This window comes from Protopterus annectens, chromosome 16.part0, assembly GCF_019279795.1.
Source record: "Protopterus annectens isolate FY-2018-M chromosome 16.part0, PAN1.0, whole genome shotgun sequence".
In the NCBI taxonomy this organism is placed as follows: Eukaryota; Metazoa; Chordata; order Ceratodontiformes; family Protopteridae; genus Protopterus; species Protopterus annectens.
Window position 1 is genome coordinate 515,772,473 of NC_056750.1, and position 19,245 is coordinate 515,791,717.

Genomic DNA, 19,245 nt, shown 5'->3' on the forward strand with positions numbered 1-19,245 from the left:
AGTTAAACAAAATTCAGTCAGCTCCACAATATATTCAGTGACAGGAGAATTACCTAAGAAAAACCTGACAGCTTCTATGCCAAACTTATGGCTAATGCTTGTATATAAGCTCTTGACATCGATGGTTACCCAATACATGTTTTGATTCCATTTTACATTTCTTATCTTGTCTAAAAAATCAAAAACATCCACCAAAAAAGAGGGTAATGCCATTGCATAAGAAGAAAAGTAATGATGTAAAAATATACCCAAGTTATGCAAGAAATATCTGCGACCTGAGACAATGGGTCTGCCAGATGGTTTCGATAAATTTTTGTGTATTTTAGGCAAGCAATAAAAGTAAGCCATGTCACAATCATCCACTTGAAATTTGTTCTTAACATCACTAGTAACAAAGTAACCTAGTCTTAAACCTTTGGATATCAGAGCTTTGTATTCCATAATAGCAAAATTATAACTCTCAATATTTGTTTTTTCATATGTATTAATATCATGGAGATGTTCCATACACATGTGAAAATAATCCTTCGGATCAAGGACTACCAACTTGTTACCTTTGTCAGCAGGTTTGAAAATTATATCATTTCTCTTGCTGAGTAAACATAAAGTCTGCCATTCTTTAAACGTCATATTATATTTAATATTACTTTTATTACGTATAAAAGAATTATATGTTGTATCAATGGTATGGTTAACCATTTTCACAAAATTAGAAACTTCATAATGTAGAACATGAGGTGTAAAATGACTGCTGGAAGGTATTTTCTCAGTATCTAATTTAGAGTAGGCATTGACTGACTCATCAGATGTACATGAATAGAAGCTGTCTAACGATGCACTAGAACTACTGTCAGAATTGTCCTGAACCTGACTGACATTTTGACTAAAAAAATGTTTAAGATGTAGTTTTCTACCAAATCTATATACATCCGTCTTTAAGTCATGTAACCCTGGCACAACCGTGGGGATGAATTTTAAACCAAGATTCAAAACTGAAATTTCCTCATCATTAAATGAATATTTAGATAAGTTTACAACATAGTCACTGTGATGATTTTGAACTGGGTTACCATTTACCTCTCTTATGGCCACCCTGTCCGTTCTGTACATATGCTGTGTATTGGGTAAATTCCCGTTGGCGTTTTTGTCCTTGCAAGTTCCTAGATGACTGGAACGGTTCGTTACGAAAAGTCTGTCGAAAACCTGCTGGTTGCTGAGCTGTCGGTAAACCGGGAAATTCTGAATCTTCATATTCTTCTTCTCCCGAGGTGAATCCCCTTTCAGAAGCGGATGCTGACGAATTTGGATGACGTTGATGGCTGGAATCAGCCTGGAATCTCACTCGTTTACGTCCCTTGTTCCGATTGGCTCTCGAGATGAAAGCCTTGTTCATCTCGTAATCACGCAGGTCTCTGACAAGCTTGCCTTTTTTACGTTCTATCAAATTAAGTTCAAACTCCTTTAATTTGTCTTGAGTTTGAACTAAAAAGTCATTTAAGGTGGAAACAGGAACGCATTTTGAAATATCATGACAAATTTTCTTTATATCTGTGCATAATTCAGTTTGTTTCAGTTGATCCCGCTCCACCAAAATGTGGAGCCATTCTGTGACACAATTATGCGCTGCAGCAACCCATCGTTTATGAAAGGAAACATCAGTTTCTATAGTTAGATCAAAGGGTGTTGTAGGATCTTTGTACACCCTTAAACCTCTCGGAGTGGTTTCTGTATCAATGTATCTTTGCAGTCCACAAATATTAAAAAACGTTGATGTTTCCTTCCACATTTTCTTTTCCAAATTTTCAAATAATAATTTATGTTCAGCATTTGATGGTAAAGGAAGTTTCTTACCCACAGAAGAAAAGGGATTAGGAAAACGTTTTTTACGATCATGTTCCCATTGTTCCCAAATGGGTAGGTTTTTTTCAGTTGAGTTTCTAGTTAAAGGCAGACGCTCACCTCTCTCAGTTGAATTGGTGAGGAAATTGTCCAAAGATAACTGGCTGCCATCCATGGTTTCACGAAATATTCGTGGCAGTTGTAGTTGAGGATCCGTAGACATGTATAAAACAACCAGGAACACACCAAGAAGAAAAAACAACGAAAGGATCCTCCAAAGAACAATTTATTCCAAAATTGATTTTCCTCTGACGTCTCGGCCTGAGCCTTCAAGGAGTACAAAGAACTAAAACTCTGTTCACATATATATACATAATCACTAATTAAGTCAATTAATACAATTAATAGTAAAAAACATCATTATTCAGTTAACAAGCATTCTCCAATTAAAATCTTCATTAAGACCTTCAGGAAATAGCGTTCTAAACTTCAAAATAAAAATAGCTTCTTTTTGTTGCAACAAATATTTTGTATTTAAGCTATTATATTTATAAATTGGTATTTGTTCTAAAATAGTTGCACATAAATCATCAGGACTGCTGTTATGACACTGTAGAAAATGTGTTGCTACAGGACTTTCTACTCCCAATTCCCTAAAATATTGTTGTAGTTTAGTGTCAGGATTACTTAAATTAAGCATTCATGTTCATATATATAGAAAGAGGATGTATTTTATACCTTCCAGGGTTAATCCTCCTAATGTCATTTGTCTTATGTGGACAGCCAGTGGTTTTAAGTAAAGTACAAATAACAGTGCACAGCCTTGTTTGATACCTGTAGAAAGAGGCATTAGGGATGACTAACTTGAACTGCATTGTAATCTATCTGTAAAGCCCATATATATAATCAAATCAATACTTATACAAGCTGAGCAGGTAAACCCATCCCTGCCCACACCTGCCAAGTAAATTCCATCTTACTCTGTAGATTGCTTTGTTCACATCCATGATAGTAACTAATAAGGACTGATTAGATATTGAGGCATGTTCTGTAGTCATCAAAACCCTCATGAGATTATCAAAAGTAGTTCTATCCTATAATGAAACCTTTTTGATCCAAATGTACAACTCCCAGCATTACTCCGACTAGCCTTTTTGCTATAATGAATCATAAATATTCTGCAGTCACAGTTTAAAATTTAAGTTGTTCTGCAGAAGGGTACCAAAGACCAATCCCAACCCACCTTTCAAACCACCAGTATAATTGCTTCCTTCTAAACAAAGGTGGGGATACCAGACATCATGACAGCATTTGCTAAAATGCAAACATTTTCTACAAAGGCAGGCCACCCCACCATTTATATACTTTGACCAGAATTCCATCCTGCCCTTAAGTCTTCAAATTCAGAGCAATTTAAAGTTATATGCATATTTTGTGACATAACCGGTGACATCAAGCAGTCTGCCAAATCTAAGTGTAAATAATCCGTAGGGTCTATAATAGAAAATCAGGTTCATGTCCCCTTAGTATATAAACTCTGGTAGTAATTTACAAAGACTTTCAAGAATGTTTGAGGGTAGTGATATCTCATTTTCTGTGCTCTGATCTTTTGTTAGGGTGACCTATCTTTCAGCCGTCTCTTTACCTAACCAGAGAGACAAATATCTGTTAGCTGGTGTATATTCAGAAATCCTTCAAATTGTGAGACTTTTTTGCTTGCTTCACCTTATAAGTTAAATATTTATTTCCTCCCTCATCCCATGTGACCTTTCCTCTTGATTTGAATCTGGACTGCTGCCAATTGCCTTTGGAGGGACACTTATAAAGCATGACATTTTAAACAAATCTGATCCCTCGTATGTCTTAAAGAAAGTGATCATTTATAGTTTAAATTGTTACCAGTAAACAACCACTCCCCTAAAGTTACCTTTGTGGAATCCTGATGAGCTTTTAAAGAGATCCACCAGTGCTACCCTGAAGCTCTACCCCTTAAAAAAAAAAAAAAAACAGTTGACTTTCAGATGTTTAAGCTTCATCTACCCAGCAAGTTAGTTCATAAGCCTCAAAGAGGCATGATCTGATAGACAAATCAGAGAAAACTCTACCAACATCATTACATGCCATATTCCCATGCTACAAATAAATGTATCCTAGAAAAGTATTTGTATAGTAGAAAGTAATGTATGAAAACATCCAGGGGTGAGAATAACAATATGTAGACATCCTCCATCTCAAATATAGCCTGATACCTTCAAATAGTTTGTTCATTGAGGGTAACCCCTCCCCCTTTCTGGGGAGTACTAAAACCTCTTGAGGTGTCAGTATAAGGTTCCAGTGTCCCCAACCCCAAATTTCTATTCTCTCTCTTGAAATGCAACCCAGTCCCCAAGCACAGATCAAATAATATTCAGAGAAATGTTAGGAAGAAGGCAAATCTCATTGAGAGTAACCAGACAACTTGCAAATAAACACTTCAAAATAACATATCTGCTCTCCAATGGTATCAGTTAACTGAAAGGGAGTATTTCTGTGAAATAAAGTGAGAACTCCTCCTCCTGTAATGTAGTTGACATGAAGCTTAATAACTAATATGATAAGCTCCCCTTAATACATGGGTGCTTTGCAAGAATAAAAAGTGCCTTTTATATGTTAGTACAAGTGCAAAAATCCTAACTCTCTTCTGTAAATCCACTAATCCATTCATGTTATTTGTAATCAATGTGTAGTTAGCCATCCAAAAATACTGTATTTTCTCTTAATATTTAAATAGATGTATTGGCATGAATCCAACATCAATTTCAAGTCCACTTTCAGTTGTGCATTCATAATATGACCCATTAAACAGAAATGTTTGATAGCGATGTGGTTTTAAACTCATTATCCAGCAAATAAAACTTCAAACGAATGTAACCCAACGTCAACCCTACTAAATAATTATTTACAAATTGATAAGTAATTGTCATTTCATGCAGAGAAGGCAGGAGGCAACTTCTAGACACTCGTATGAAACAAGGTAACCAAAATGTTTCAAAACTGCCTTAAAAAAGCATACGTATAATTAGAGCACTCATCAGTTATGCTCTCAATTTCTAGATCTATTACCTCCATTGTGTTTACTAAAACCAAAGAATTCAGTACACCAACTGAAGACAATTTAAGAAAACCATCCTTGTAAAGAAATTAGCACAGTAAATATGAAAGCATTTCCCCCCTCATGAACTACCATCCATTTCTAAAGGCAAAGGTTTACTACAGTGACAGTTGCTTATGTGCAGCTTTTTGTTTGTTCAGCAACCTCTGACTTAAATAAGGGAAAATACTAATATTTTTCCCACTGGACTTTTATCACTCATGGATGATGCAGAGGAGGATTTTTCCTCAATAGTGCCATCTACTTGGGTGTCTGCAATAGATGACTGTTTAACAGTAGCATCATCTTCATCGATTAAGGAAACTGCTTCACCCAGGACGGCCACTTTTAAGTGTAGCTGAATAAAACAATTTGTACTTCCATTCATTACTTTTAGATAACCAGACGAAATTCCTTTCTCTGCTGTCTCGCAGGGGAGGAGTAGTCCTGATTGATAAAAATCCTCTGTCCATTAAAATGTATCTACTTGCCAGGCACCCAGAGTTTACCCTGAATTATATCCTTAACGTTATAACTCAAAAACGTTATCACTGTTGGCCAGGGGAAATGATGTTTTGTGATAGAAAAGAAACCAATAAGTAAATCCAAAAAACGGAATGGAGTCCACTGGCAAGTATATACCAACGTAGAATGGTAAAAACAGTCATTTATTAGAATAAAAACGATTATCAGTATTCAATGTAAAATAATAAGCGCTTTCGTCTCCAATTATACAATTCAGGAGACTTTGTCAAACAAGAACTGAACATTAAAGCAGAGTTTAAATACTAAAAGCACTGAAAATCTCCCTCCCAAATGACATCACTTCCTGTTAGAGCACAAAGTTCTAGTTAAAGAAACAGTGCATCTTCCTGGCAAAGCACAAAGTTCTAATTAAAGAAACAGTGTATCTTAAAAAGAACATTGAGCTAAAAACCATATACAAGTGCAAATCGCATGCATAAAGTAATAAATAATAAATAAATAATATATATTGGCAGTACTCTAATAAATATAAACAACAATGATTGTTCATGTATAATCATGCAACTCCCAACAAAGGATAAACAAGTGCACAATAAACATGGAATACTAAATTAAGTTCCATATAACAAAGTATTGGCAGCTTTGTAAAACCACGCCCTAAACTCTAATATGACAGAATTTAGCAACTGTCATAAAAATGTGCAACATACGTTTTAAATGCTCGTATTACATAGGTTAAAACTGTTTTTTTTTTTTTTAATATATATTTTTAATACAGTGAGACAACTAAATGGGAAGAAATTCGGGCAATCAAAATATATACTAGAACACCACTACCTTCTCAGATAGTCTAAAAAGCCAATGCTTAGATATGTAAACATAAAACTTATCTCATATAATACAACAAAAGCGCTTATTATTTTACGTTTGTGAATACTGATGATCGTTTTTATTTTAGTAAAGGACTGTTTTTACCATTCTGCATTGGAAATGCTGTTTTTGCTGGAACAGGGCTGACACTCGGTGGGTATTTTCTGTTGCCATCTCCTACTCTGGTGTGTCTGACTATTTGGCAAGCCTGTCTCTAAAGTCTGTATAATTACACTCTTCTAATCTGTCAACTGTTCCCCATAACCTGGATATTTTTGAGACTATTTCTGTTTTCAAGATCTTCGATTGTGTTTTCCACTAACTCCATCATTGCTTCTTTAGATTTTATTCACTGACAAAGTTTGTCGATCTAAGTGTTTTGAGTTGTTAGCTGATCTGAAAGTAAAGGAACAGCAATTTCAAATTTTTCAAAGTTTTTGATCTGAGTGTGCAGTATAATCACCCAGTGTGGTGATAATTTTGTATAGCTCAACCACGAGCATATAAAGTTTACTTATTGGTCCATCCTTTCCACAAGGTTTTTTTTTTTCAAACTGCTCCTTGTGCATACTGCTGACTCTGGAAAACTTCAGCAGCTTCGGCAATGTTGAAGGTCTGCTTATGTAAGCATGCTGAGCATCTGTTTTTTTTTTTACCTTTAGTGACATCCAGGACATCAGACCATCAAAATTTAAGTCTGAGACACTAAATTTAAATGATATTTCTTCCATGAGTCACATATTTCCAATCAATGCATAATTATTATCAAAGAGGAATGAGGGCCCCAAAATTCCACTGCTCACATGTCTCTTCCTGAACCAGTTTAAGCAGAAGAATTTTGATTGTAGGGGAAGGGACTAGCTGGAATGAGGAACTGGGAGGTTGATGAATTGTACTGAAGTTTATAGCGTATAGTGTGTTGGGTTTTTGAGTAAGGCGGAAACTGACTTGAACAAAGTGGGAGTTAAGGAACAGGAATATTTTGTGTCATTGTCTGATTTAAGTTTAGGTGTGGGTTATGTGGAATGACTTACTGAGAAGTTGATTTATTGAAGACCAGAATGCATTTGGATGTTTGTAATTTTTACCTTGAAAGTTTGTATAACATGCTTTTTTTATCCAGTTTGATCTGGTGTTTGGCTTGGTTCCTAAGCTATATGATTTTTGAAAACTTGGGAGTGTTTTGTTTTGGTCTATGCTTTCCAAGCACCGTCCCTTTGGCTCATAAGGTATTTTGTATATCTAGATAGTCATGAGGCAGGAATGGCTTTTGCATGTTTTTTTTTTTCTTGGAGTATTTTCATTTAAGAAGTTTAGAAAAATTGGGTTGAACTTTGATGCAGCTTCATCTAGATGGAGGTGTTTTAGACTGCTCCATTTGCAGAGTTTTAAGTTGATGATAAAATTATTTTTATTTCTTTAGGAAAATGTGATAGATTTTGTACTATACTGAAGTATTGTTATTTATTTGTTGGTACTAGTGTGTTTTCTTCTGATGAAAAAAATGGGGAGGTGATCACTTAGTCGGAGAAGGTGCCCGAAAAAATTATTTTGTTTACTGAGGATGTAAGGATCCAGTCAGTTGCTGTTCCATAGTCACTGTTCTTGAGTAGGTGAGTGGGAGTAGTGCTTGTTTGTGTAAGACCGTAAGCTTTGTGGCATGAGTAAAAGTATTAGAGGTAGCTGAGCAAGAAGTGTTGAAAGTAAGATCCATAGGCTCTTTTCTTTGACATATGTCTATCTTTTCTTCAATGCAGGCTACAGAACTGTTTATCTGAGGATGTACGTCTGCTTAACTCTCTGCATTTTAGAAAAAACAGATTTGTTTTATCTTACTGTAGTTAACACTGTGTATTGTATGCACACATATATGTGTGCGTGTGTGTTTGTAATTGTACATATGTAGAGAGAGACTTTGCAATTAAGGGTACTTGATATTATATTTTTACATTTTAGTTTTGTTGCGTATAGGATCTTTTCTCCTGGGATCTTCAGTGATTATTGGTGCTGAACAACTGTCTTAAGCCAATTGACAAAATAATTATGCATACTAAGTGCCTGTTCTTTTTCTTTCCTTTCTGTCATTTGTTTGTCATGCTCATTTGCATGTGTGATTTGATTTTTAGGATCCTTGGGTATCATGTACATCAGTCAGGAGTGGAACAACAAGACAGTTTTTTGAAGAGGATGTCAGGGATGATGCGTTTATATGCTGCTATTATCCAGTTACGATGGCCCTATGGAAACAAACAAGGGGTTTGTATTATCGGAACAATGTAAATGTCATGCATTATTTTTAAGATGTGTGCAAGTTTAAGATGTTTCAGAAATGGGTCTTCCTGTCTGGGGCATACTCAGGTCTGAGATTCACATGCCAGAATTGCCCACTGAAGCCAGCCTTTTCTGGAGGGTGAGGAGTAATACAGGTTGTTCCTGTTATTGGAGTACTTTGAGACTGTGATTTTACTGCATGCCATCAATAGAACCCATTTGCAGCTGTCTTTATTTCCTGTATCTCCACCTTCAAGTGTATTTCAGTGGCATGATCTTTCAGGAGCTTTCTTTCTTTTCCTAATGGTCCATACTGTTTAAAATCTTAATTGCAGTTTCACATTGTGCTACCCCTTTTTTTTCTGCAGCATATGTGACTAAGGTGGATCCTTTCAGCAGTCTACTTTTAACATAGTACCATGCAAGGATGTCTGACTGTTAATCTTCTGTTTGTCTGAGCTATCCATTTTCAGTGTATTCATTCCTATAATTTTTCCTAAACACACTAGATACTTGTATTAGTGGCCTTATTTAACTTAGTAGCACATGGTCACGCACTTTGCAGAGTCTATCATGTCAGCAGGCAGACAAATCTATTGCCAAAACTCTGGAGTCTTACACCTAACATACAATCTCCTACAATTCCCAGTCCCCAATCTCCTCAAGAAAGAGCAGTGTTTGCACTTCTTGTGCCGTTTTAATAATTTGATTAGCTTTCCCTTGTCATATAATTTAGATAAGTGTTAATTAGGGAGAAAATTTTAATCTCCATGTCAGAAACTCCTTGTGTGCGAAACACAAAAATGCAAATTAGTACAGTAACTAGCAAAACTCAGTTGGTCATCCTGACATGCTGGTTGTGGGCTGTGCTCCCTCTGCCAACCCATACACTCCTCCTACTTTACATATGCCAACTCTGCGATCACAGTACTTCAGCAAAATTAGAGAATACCCCAAGATATTGTCTTCATGTTTTTGATTTTTTTTTTTTTTAACTTGCATACATGGGACACAAAGTTACAGGTTTTACTTTTCTCTCTTGCTTCCAATTTTTTTTTTTTTTTTTTTTTTGCATGTTCTTGACCTTGCCAGAGGACAAACTCCTGGCATTATATTTCCCACTTTAAGCCATTTTCCAATTCAAGAAAAGACTCCCAACAATATTTGTGCACTTAGTTTTATGGTCAAGTGTAATTGCGTCATGAGCTCCAACACATTGGCTCTTCCCAATTCTTATGTCTTTTGGATGAGACGTCAAACAGAGGTCACATCTGCTTGAGGAGGTTGTAGCTCCGTAGGTATAAAATATCTCATGGTACTTAAGGAAAAGAGTAGAATTTTCCCAATGCCCTGCCCAAATTTCCTCTAGTTGGGTATTAATACCACCTCGGATTTCCCCTGAAAAGAGGCAGGTGGCTTAGTGAGACTGACCCAGTCAATAATGTGTAAATAATGTACTACTTGTAGACCTGAAACCACTTTGCGTCTCATGTAATATGGGGAAGAAATTACTAAATCCAATTTTGCCGTAGTTGGGTGAAAATTTTAAATGTAGTCGGTCAGCAACTTATTTCACAGCTTGAATAGCTTGATATACCATCCTTGTACTTGCCATAGGATGATTATTTAGAGCATTCTGCATTGGAAAGCAATTCATGTTGAATTGTAATTTAGCAATTTGTTTGTGCCATAAACTCTAAACAATTGGAGGCCTTAAGGTAGGATTACATTTACATGCAAAACAGAATACAGCCTTCCACGATAATTACACTGCTGCAGATGAGGAGAGAAACAGTTAGCATCACTTCAATAGAGGCAGAAACCAAAATTTTTGTTTGGTCATTTTTCTCCTCTAGTGCTGTTGATGAGTAAAGAGCCATTACTTCCCAATGTGACAAAGCTGTTGTACAAATAATCTGCTTTATATTGCATTTTTCTTTGCTTACAGAGTGTAAATATTTAAACAAGAATGCATATATTATAAATGTATTTGTTGTATATCTTCATAGTTTTGCCTTGAGCATTGTTACTACATGCACACACGAAATAATAGATGTGGGTGATTGTTTTTGTATTTTGGTCATGACTGGATGTGCTCGTTAGACCTCCAGGATGCTTACTTACCACATCAAGATCCACAGAAGCTCCAGGAGGTTTCTGCACTTTCGGCTGGGAGCCAGTCATTTCCAGTTCAAAGCCCTACCCTTCGGTCTCACCACAGCCCCCAGGGTGTTCACCAAGGTAATGACAGTTGCGGCTCACCTGAGGCTTCAGGGTATTCAGGTATTTCCTTACCTGGACAATTGGCTCTTCGCTGCGCCCAACAGGCATCTGCTTTGTCTGGCCTGAGACTACTTCATATGGTTGGCAGATCTATTGGGGATTACAGTCAGTGTTCAGAAATCCCAAATGCAACCAGTACAAGTTTTAGACTTCATTGAGGCACGGCTAGACACCTTGCAGATGAAAGTATTCTTAACTCCAGACAGGATCTTACACCTCAGGTGTCACATAGCTCAGATAGAGAACTTCAAGTCTCCAAGGCAATCGAGGTTCTCCGGGCACTGGGCTCCATGGCTGCCTCCATATCGATTCTCCCTTGTGCGTGCCTTCATATGTGGGTTCTTCAGTGGACTCTGGCTGTTCAGTGGTCTTGGCTAGACCTGCCCATGGAATTTCCGATCAGGATCAGTCACATCTGCAGGACGTCCCTTCTTTGGTGGTTAAATTCAACGGAGATATTAGAAGGACGCCCCTTCACATCATCTCCATTCCAAACCACAGTGACCACGGACGCCTCCCAACTCAGGTGGGGGAGACACTGTTCGGGAAGGGCAGTCCAAGACATGTGGTCCCAGTCAGAGACCAAGTTGCACATAAATGTTCTAGAGATGAGGGCAGTGCTTTCAACGTTGGAAGCCTTTCACACTGTCTTTCTTCTCGGATTGATTGCAGTTCAGTCAGACAACATGTCAGTTATCTGATATATGAACAAGCAGGGGGGGACCAGATCCTATCCCCTATGTCGCAAGACCATGAGAGTGTGGGAATGGGCGATCTCCACCGGTTGGTTTCTGATAGCAACGCACATCCCGGGGCACTTCAACATTTTAGCGGACAGATTGAGTAAGGCTATTCTGATGCCATATGAGTGGTCTCTGAAACAGTCAATAACGGAGGAGATTTTCCTTGCATGGGGTCAGCCTTGCTGCAATCTCTTCGCATCTCCTTCCAACGCGTAGTACAGCGAGTTCTTCGCTCTGATTCTCTCACCAGGGGAAGCCCCCAGAGATGCTGTAGTCCACGCTTGGCCCCCTGGGCTTCTGCTTGCTTAACTACCATTGCCAACTCATTCCGAAGTTTCTTCAGAAAGCTTGCCGACTGAGGTGCAAAGTTATCCTCATTGTCCCGTTCTGGCTTCGTCAGGTTTGGTTCCCATTCCTTTGGTCTCATCTCTTAGCTCCTCCGTGGGTTCTGGATCCCAGCCTGGATCTGATCTTCCATCCTTCGGGTGCCCATCCGCCCGACCTGGTCAGCCTCAAGCTGACAGCTTGGTTGCTCCAGTTCCATTGGTTGCCAGGACTCCCGGTCTTTCATCCCCATTAAAATCCATTCTGGTGGCTTCTCTTAAAGATTCCACTAGGAAACTTTATCGCAGTAAATGGAAGCATTTTTCCATTTGGGCCTCTCAGAGAAACCTAGATCCCTTTACAGCCCCTGTTCCAGCGGTGTTGGATTTCTTGTCTGGCATTTTTCAGCAAGGAGCTAGCTCCTCCACAGTGAAAGTACAATTGGCAGCCATTTCTAATTTTCATGTTAGTGAAGACAACATTGCCTTAGCCTCTTCTAGGCTGTGTAAGGCCTTTCTTAAAGGCACCTTTCTGTTGCGCCCTCCTGTCAAGGATTCAGTGCCCCCTTGGGACCTTACCTTTGTCCTACAGACATTGGTGGCCCCTCCATTCGAATCTGCGGCTTCGGTGGATTTGAAATTTTTATCCTGAAAGACAGCTTTCCTAGTCGCCATCACATCGGCTAGGAGAGTTTCTGAGCTTCAAGCTCTGTCTGCCGTGCCTCCGTATTTGGTCTTCCATAAGGATAGGGTCTCCCTCCGTACTAACCCTTCCATCTTACCCAAAGTGGCATCTGAAGCAAACATAAACCAGTCCATTAATCTGCCTGTTTTCTTTCCTAACTTCCAAAATAAAGGTGAATACAAACTTCATTTGTTAGATGTTCATAGACCACTTTGCTTCTATCTTCATAGAACAAAATCTTTCCGCAAGACTGACCAGTTGTTTCCTTTTCCAAAGCCTTTCTGGGAAAGGCTATTTCTAAGGTTTCTTTGGCCAGATGGATCACTCTTTGTATTTCGCATGTCTACAAAGCAAAAGGTTTATGTCCTCCTGGTATTGTTAAAGCTCACTTTACCAGGTCCATGGTGACTTCTGCTGCTTTTTGGTCTAGGGTTCCTTTGGACGAAGTTTGTACAGCAGTGACCTGGGCCATTTCACATACCTTCATTTCCCATTACAAATTACATCTGATTTCTAGGGATAGAGCATCCTTTGGCTCTGCGGTGCTCAGGAATATCCTTCCATAGGGACCTCCCAGGATTGGAGTAGCTGGGGACTCTGTCCCACAGGTTGCAGATAAAATGAAGTTAACTACTTCAGATAAAGAAGTTATTTACTCACCATAACGTTCCATCTGAGTAGTTATACTTCATTTTTCTGCAACCTTCCTTCCCTCGGGCCTTGTCCTGTCTATACAGGTTTGGTTCATTGGGCTGAGTTACTTATGTATTTAGTTGCAGCCCACTCGATCAGAGGGAAGGTAGGAGATGGTAGTGCAATATGGGTAAGGGAGGAGATCGGAGCTTGGAGCAGATGCTAGAAAAAAAGTTGCCGGCTCAGATCCGAATACCCACAGGCTGCAGAAAAATGAAGTATAACTACTCCGAGGGAACGTTATGGTGAGTACATAATTTCTTTTTTTGGTGCATATTGATATTTTATTGAAACTTTCCAAAGCTCACTTCTGCATTGTTGTAACAGACTTTGTGTTACTAGATAGTATACCCTTAACTAATGGATAAAATGGCTTCAAAGGTATGCAAGGATGTTTATTTTGCTGTATTGGGACTTACAGCCCTCAACTTTATATCTTATCTATGTTCTTTGGCTCCTAGTGATGGAGTAAGTTCTGGCTACACTAGTCTTTTCTGAGACTGCTGGACTGATGTAGCTCCACCTTATAAGCCGTCTGGTAACTACATTAATGCTTTGGTGAGGGTGACAGGCCTGGCCTTATGCTGCAGTAACTGCAGGTGGGATGGCGGTGATAGTCTTCCTTGGGAATGATCTGGATAGCTTCCTGTGAAACGTTCTTTGACGGCAGTGGCCTTTTTTGATAGAGCCTTCAGTCTCTTCTTGACTCTGTCTTGTGTACTAGGCAAGTCCTCTCTTAGAGAAAGAAAGTCTGCTTCCCTTTTGACTGAAGTTTTTGCTGTTTATGTAGGAAGTAATTTTGCAAAGACTTGCAGTAGCAGGGTTAAGTGTGCCTAGATTGCCCCTGCCTTTGGGTTGACTGGAGTCTTGCTGGGGTCCATGACCAGTTCTTGCTCTGTGGCTTGGTTAGTGGGGAGAGGATGATTCTTTAGTTTGTCTTAACAACGTATTCCACCCCTTGGATTCTTGCAGTGGGGGATGGTGCCCTCCCATGGGTCAACAAAACTATCTCCTACTTTTATTCTTGGCAATCTGTATGGATTTCTGCAAAAGAAATGAGGACCATGTGCAGAATTCATTGTTGGGGAGGGGGTTTAAGAGGCTTGTCTGTCAGGTACAGCTTGTCCCCTGTTTTTGGCCTCTGGCTGTAAGTGCTTGTTCTGCCTTGGGCCACTATTCCATGGCAGTAGAAGGAGCCCCTGGAATGTTGGTACCCCTTCCAGGATGAGAGCAGGGTTGGGTTCCCTTCTTATCTCATGGAGAAGGATGACTGGTTAATTGAGTTGTCCTTGAGGTTTCTCAGCCCCAGGGTTAATCCAGTTGTTAACTATCAAGGCAAAGGCCTAGTAAGAAGAAGATACTTTCTCTATCCACTTTCTATGGATCTTTTTGGAATTTCCCTTACTAGGATTTTCAGGGCATGTGTTTATGCAGTTGAATCCTCCTTGGAATTCTGTTTGACTACCAATAGCTGTACTCTTGGGAAGCGTCCTCAGGCTACTAGCCAGGGGGGCCATACATTTAAATAAGGCTCTTTTGCTGCATATGCAGCTTACCCCATCCTTTTGGAGAGCCAGATTTGCCTGGCATATATGCTTGGGTGTGTGGGCAGACTGGGCTTTGAGTCTCAGCTGCCTTTTTTTGCTGGATTGCTACCCCTACCTCAGGAAGCACTGGTATCATTCATAGGTAAGTACTAGGCTAGCTACCTTGTGGGCCATTCTAAGTTTTGCCAATTTTTCCTGTATGTTTTCAAAAAAGCCTATCCCATTTGGTTATAGACTGGCCTTACCCATTCCATTGTTTTTAATTACGTATCACTAATGAGAATAGCTGGGATCATACCATAGGTAATTTGAAGGGACCCATGCATTTAGGAGCTGCCTGTGTCCATTAGTAGTACAACGAGCAGATGTTCTTCACGTTTCACTGTTGCAGTCATTACATTTGGGTATTCTGCTGGCAGGTTGCCCTCAGTCGGCCTGAATAACAAAGTCTTGGGTCCTGCATCGGTTGCTGTCTCCTCTTCCATGACGTCAGGTCGTCAGGGGTATAAAACATGCAGTCGACGCCATTTTATTCAGTCTTTCTTGCCGCGCGGTGACCAAAGCAGAAGCCGTTTGCAAATGCCGGTCGTCCAACTCCTGAAATTTTCGTATTCGATTTTCAGAACTAAAGTCTTCAAACTAAAGCTAAGTACCCCGTTGAGGAAACTTTTTCTTGCTCCTTACCGATGTCAGTAAAAGTTAATTGCATTACTTGTGGGAAGCAAATACCTCATAAGGATTGATTTTCATTTGTACTGTATTCCTTGCCTAGGCCCAGATCACAACGTGCCTTGCTGTCTGTTTTGTGCTAGATTTAACCGTCGGTGCCCGCGGTGGTGGTGGTGCGGTAGCGTTGTCGCCTCACAGTAAGACACTGTCCGGTTCGATTCTCAGCTAGAGCATCTTCTGCATGGAGACATGCATGACTGGGCGTACCTTCATTGAAGGTTGTGCGTCACGGCTGGTAACTCGACACGTAAAAATCAACTACCAATCATTAGCGGACTGGAGTTTCGCTGTGGCGACCCCTAACCGGGAAAAGCCGAAAGACACAAACTATTAAGCGTCGGTATATTTTTGCTTCTAAATATTTTGGTTCAAGATTTAATTATCCTGAAATGTCGTCTGTTAGCAATCCGACTACCGCAGTTCACAAAAAATGCAAAGAAAGAGAGAGAGACAGACCGTCGAGGTCCAAAACCGACGAAGCTTCTCCTAAGCCAGTCGCCAGTTCGCCGGTACTCATTGAGGTGCTTTCTCAGCCCCTGATAACCACTACATTTGAGTCACAGGCCTCTACCAAGACCCATTTGGAGTCCGGTATGCCGCAAGATTCTCAAAGTATTGAACCCGCGGATGTCTCTCCCTTAGATGGGTCCGGTGCTGCACCGGCTTCTGAGGGTGTTTTCAGGCCTCAACATTTTTATATTAAACCAACGCCAGCAACAAAAACAAGGTCAAAAACAACTTCCATGTCTACAAAAATGACGCATGAGCCACGTGCTCAGGCCCCTATGCCTAAAAAACAGATGATCAAAATGGCTGAGGATTTAATTACCTTGATCGGGGGTTCCCAACCACCCCCTGCTAAGAGGCCTAGGCAAGGCACTGATTATGAATCTTCAGATCAGGTTTCCATTTCTTCTGATTCCTCTTCTGATCAGGAATTTTCTATTCCACCCTATGAGGATTCTGATGCAGAGGAATCCATCCCATCTGCATCTCCTCCTGAGGATTACTCTTTTGGAGAGACTTTGCATACTTTAAGGGAACATTTCACTGGGAGAGTTAGGACTTCACTGAATCAAAAAAGAGGCTTAGGGATTTCCTCCTCCTTCCTCAGCTTAGGCCTTTGGCAATACCTCCTGTATTAGACATTGTTGATGATGTGTCCTCTGAATCAAGCATGGCTCCTGATTCCCTGCCTCCGGCTCCTAGTAAGTCAGGCATATATTACAGGGTTCCTGACTCCCACAAATTTCTTTTCAAATGTCCTGCAACTGTTTCTCAGGGTCCCAAGGGTGTAAAGGCCTCTACAGCCTAGAATCCCACCCCTTCTGATAGAGATTCCAGGGCGCTGGATAGATGGGGAAAGAAGGTTTATACGTCTGCATCCTTGGCAATCAGGACTTTAAACTGCCAGTTTCATATGCTTAAATATCAGCAGCATGTTATGGGCTTACTGAAACAGAAAGTTATGTTGATTTCTGATTGTGTGGAAAATAGAGTTACATGAATTATTGCATTCAGCAGAACAAGTTGGAAAGCATACTTTGCAATGTGGTTTTGATTCCTTGGAGGCCTCTTGTAGGGCCGCCGTTACTGGATATGTGATTAGAAGGCATGCCTGGCTCAAGGGGCAAAATCTGCCTGATCATGTTAAAGCTAAATTGTTGAATGCCCCTTTGCAGCATGATGCTCTGTTTGGTAATAAGGCAGAAGATGGTTTAAAGAAAATGGAAGACAAAGCTAAATCTAATCAAACTGTAAAAGATTTCTTGCAAGTGCAGCCACCCAGGTTCAGTAGACACTACTAAACATTGGTCCTTTCCTGTGTTCAACAGAGCCACTCAGGGCAAATCCAGGTGCTCAAAAAGCTCCAGGTACCAATCACAGGGTTCTTACAGGCCAAAGCAATGGGGTGCCTCCACCTCCAAATCTGGAGGAAACAAAGCACAATCCTAAAGTAAGCAGTTTCAGTGACTTTCCTCTACCATCACCAAGCACTTATCTTTTGGCAGCCCCCTTGGGGGAAAACTAGCACTTCATGCTCAAAATTGGCAGTTAATTACCCAGGACAAGTGGGTATTAAACAAAGTATCCCAGGGGTACAGACTTCATTTCCATACTTTGCCAATTCCAAACGGATGGCCAGATCTGCCACAAAACCAGTGGTCGGAGGCCCAGAAACAAGTCATGTCCCTCCTGGATTATGGGGGCTATTCAACCGGTACCAGAAAAGGGAAAAGGACAAGGTTTTTATTCAAGACTTTTCCTGGTACCCAGAAAAGGCAATTCATGGCATCCAATACTGGACTTATTGATTTTGAACACGTTCCTGGACATTCCAAAATTCAAAATGCTGACTTTACAACAGCTACTGCCTATGCTAGGCAGGAATGCTTGATTAATAACTCTAGACTTAAAAGAGGCATACCTGCATATCCCAATAAGGGAATCATGCAGAAGATACCTCCGCTTCAAAGCAGGTTTTTTGCATTACCAATTCTCTGCACTGCCCTTTGGCTTATCTACTGCGCCCAGGGTCTTTACAAAGTGCCTGGCACCAGTAATTGCATTCTGCAGACAAAGAAGCATTCAAATGTATCCTTATCTGGACGACTGTCTCATTCAAGCAGAGGACAAGGACACTCTTCTTCAACATAAACGAAAAGAAATCACAACTGGTACCCACTCGAACGATTACATTCCTGGGTGCAAGCTTGAATACAACTGCCCAGATGGCTTACCTCACGCCAGACAAACAAAGGCAACTGACAACATACTTCAAACAAATGGCAACAAAAACCCAGTTATCTGCAAGACAAATTCTGCAGGCTTTGGGGTTCATGGCATCCTGCGTTCTACTAATTCTATATGCGAGACTGCATATGAGGAAACTTCAGTGGTACCTAAAAAGTTTATGGAGTCAACATTGTCACAGTTTTGGAAACATTGATTCCTCTCATTCCCTGCTTACAACAGGAGTTTCTTTGGTGGGCAGAGACATATCACCAAAACAAGGGACTGTCATTCACTCTACCCCCTGCCACCCAAACCCTAACTACAGACGCATCAGACTATGCTTGGGGGGCCCACCTGGCAGGGAGATGCATTCAGGGCAAATGGAACCCAAACCAAATGCATCTGCATATCAACCAGAAATAGATGCTCTGACAGCCTTCAATTCATCCAGGACAACTACTGATAAAGACGGACAACACCACAGTTATGTGGTACATAAACAAGCAGGGGGTACACATTTCTACCCCCTTTGCAGACTAGCCATGGCCTTGTGGAACACAGCCTTGACTTACCAAATACATCTTCAAGCTCAATTCCTGCCAGGAAAGCAAAATACTCTGGCAGACTACCTAAGCAGAAATCTTATGGACCCGCACAAATGGAAACTGGATCCACAAATCTTCAGCATTTTAACACAGAAAAGGGGAGCCCAGGCATAGATCTATTTGCCTCTCCCCAAAATTATCAGTTGGACAAATTCTGCACAAGAACTCATCACAAAAAAGCATGGAAAATGGATGCCCTATCCTTCAGCTGGAGAAACATATCAGTCTATGCCTTTCCCCCTCTGCCTCTACTCTCCAAGGTCTTACTAAGTCAGACAGGAAAAAACAAAAATTATCCTAGTGGC

General features: G+C 40.2%; 1 protein-coding gene across 1 annotated transcript in view; it reads left to right on the top strand.

Annotated features, from left to right (window-relative positions):
- GLE1 (GLE1 RNA export mediator) overlaps nucleotides 1-19,245 on the top strand; it is a 1,828,321-nt gene that overhangs the window by 1,315,089 nt on the left and 493,987 nt on the right. The window contains exon 12 of the mRNA XM_044058440.1: nucleotides 8,452-8,581. Coding sequence (XP_043914375.1) covers nucleotides 8,452-8,581 — 130 coding nt within the window. The remainder of the gene's footprint in view (nucleotides 1-8,451; nucleotides 8,582-19,245) is intronic.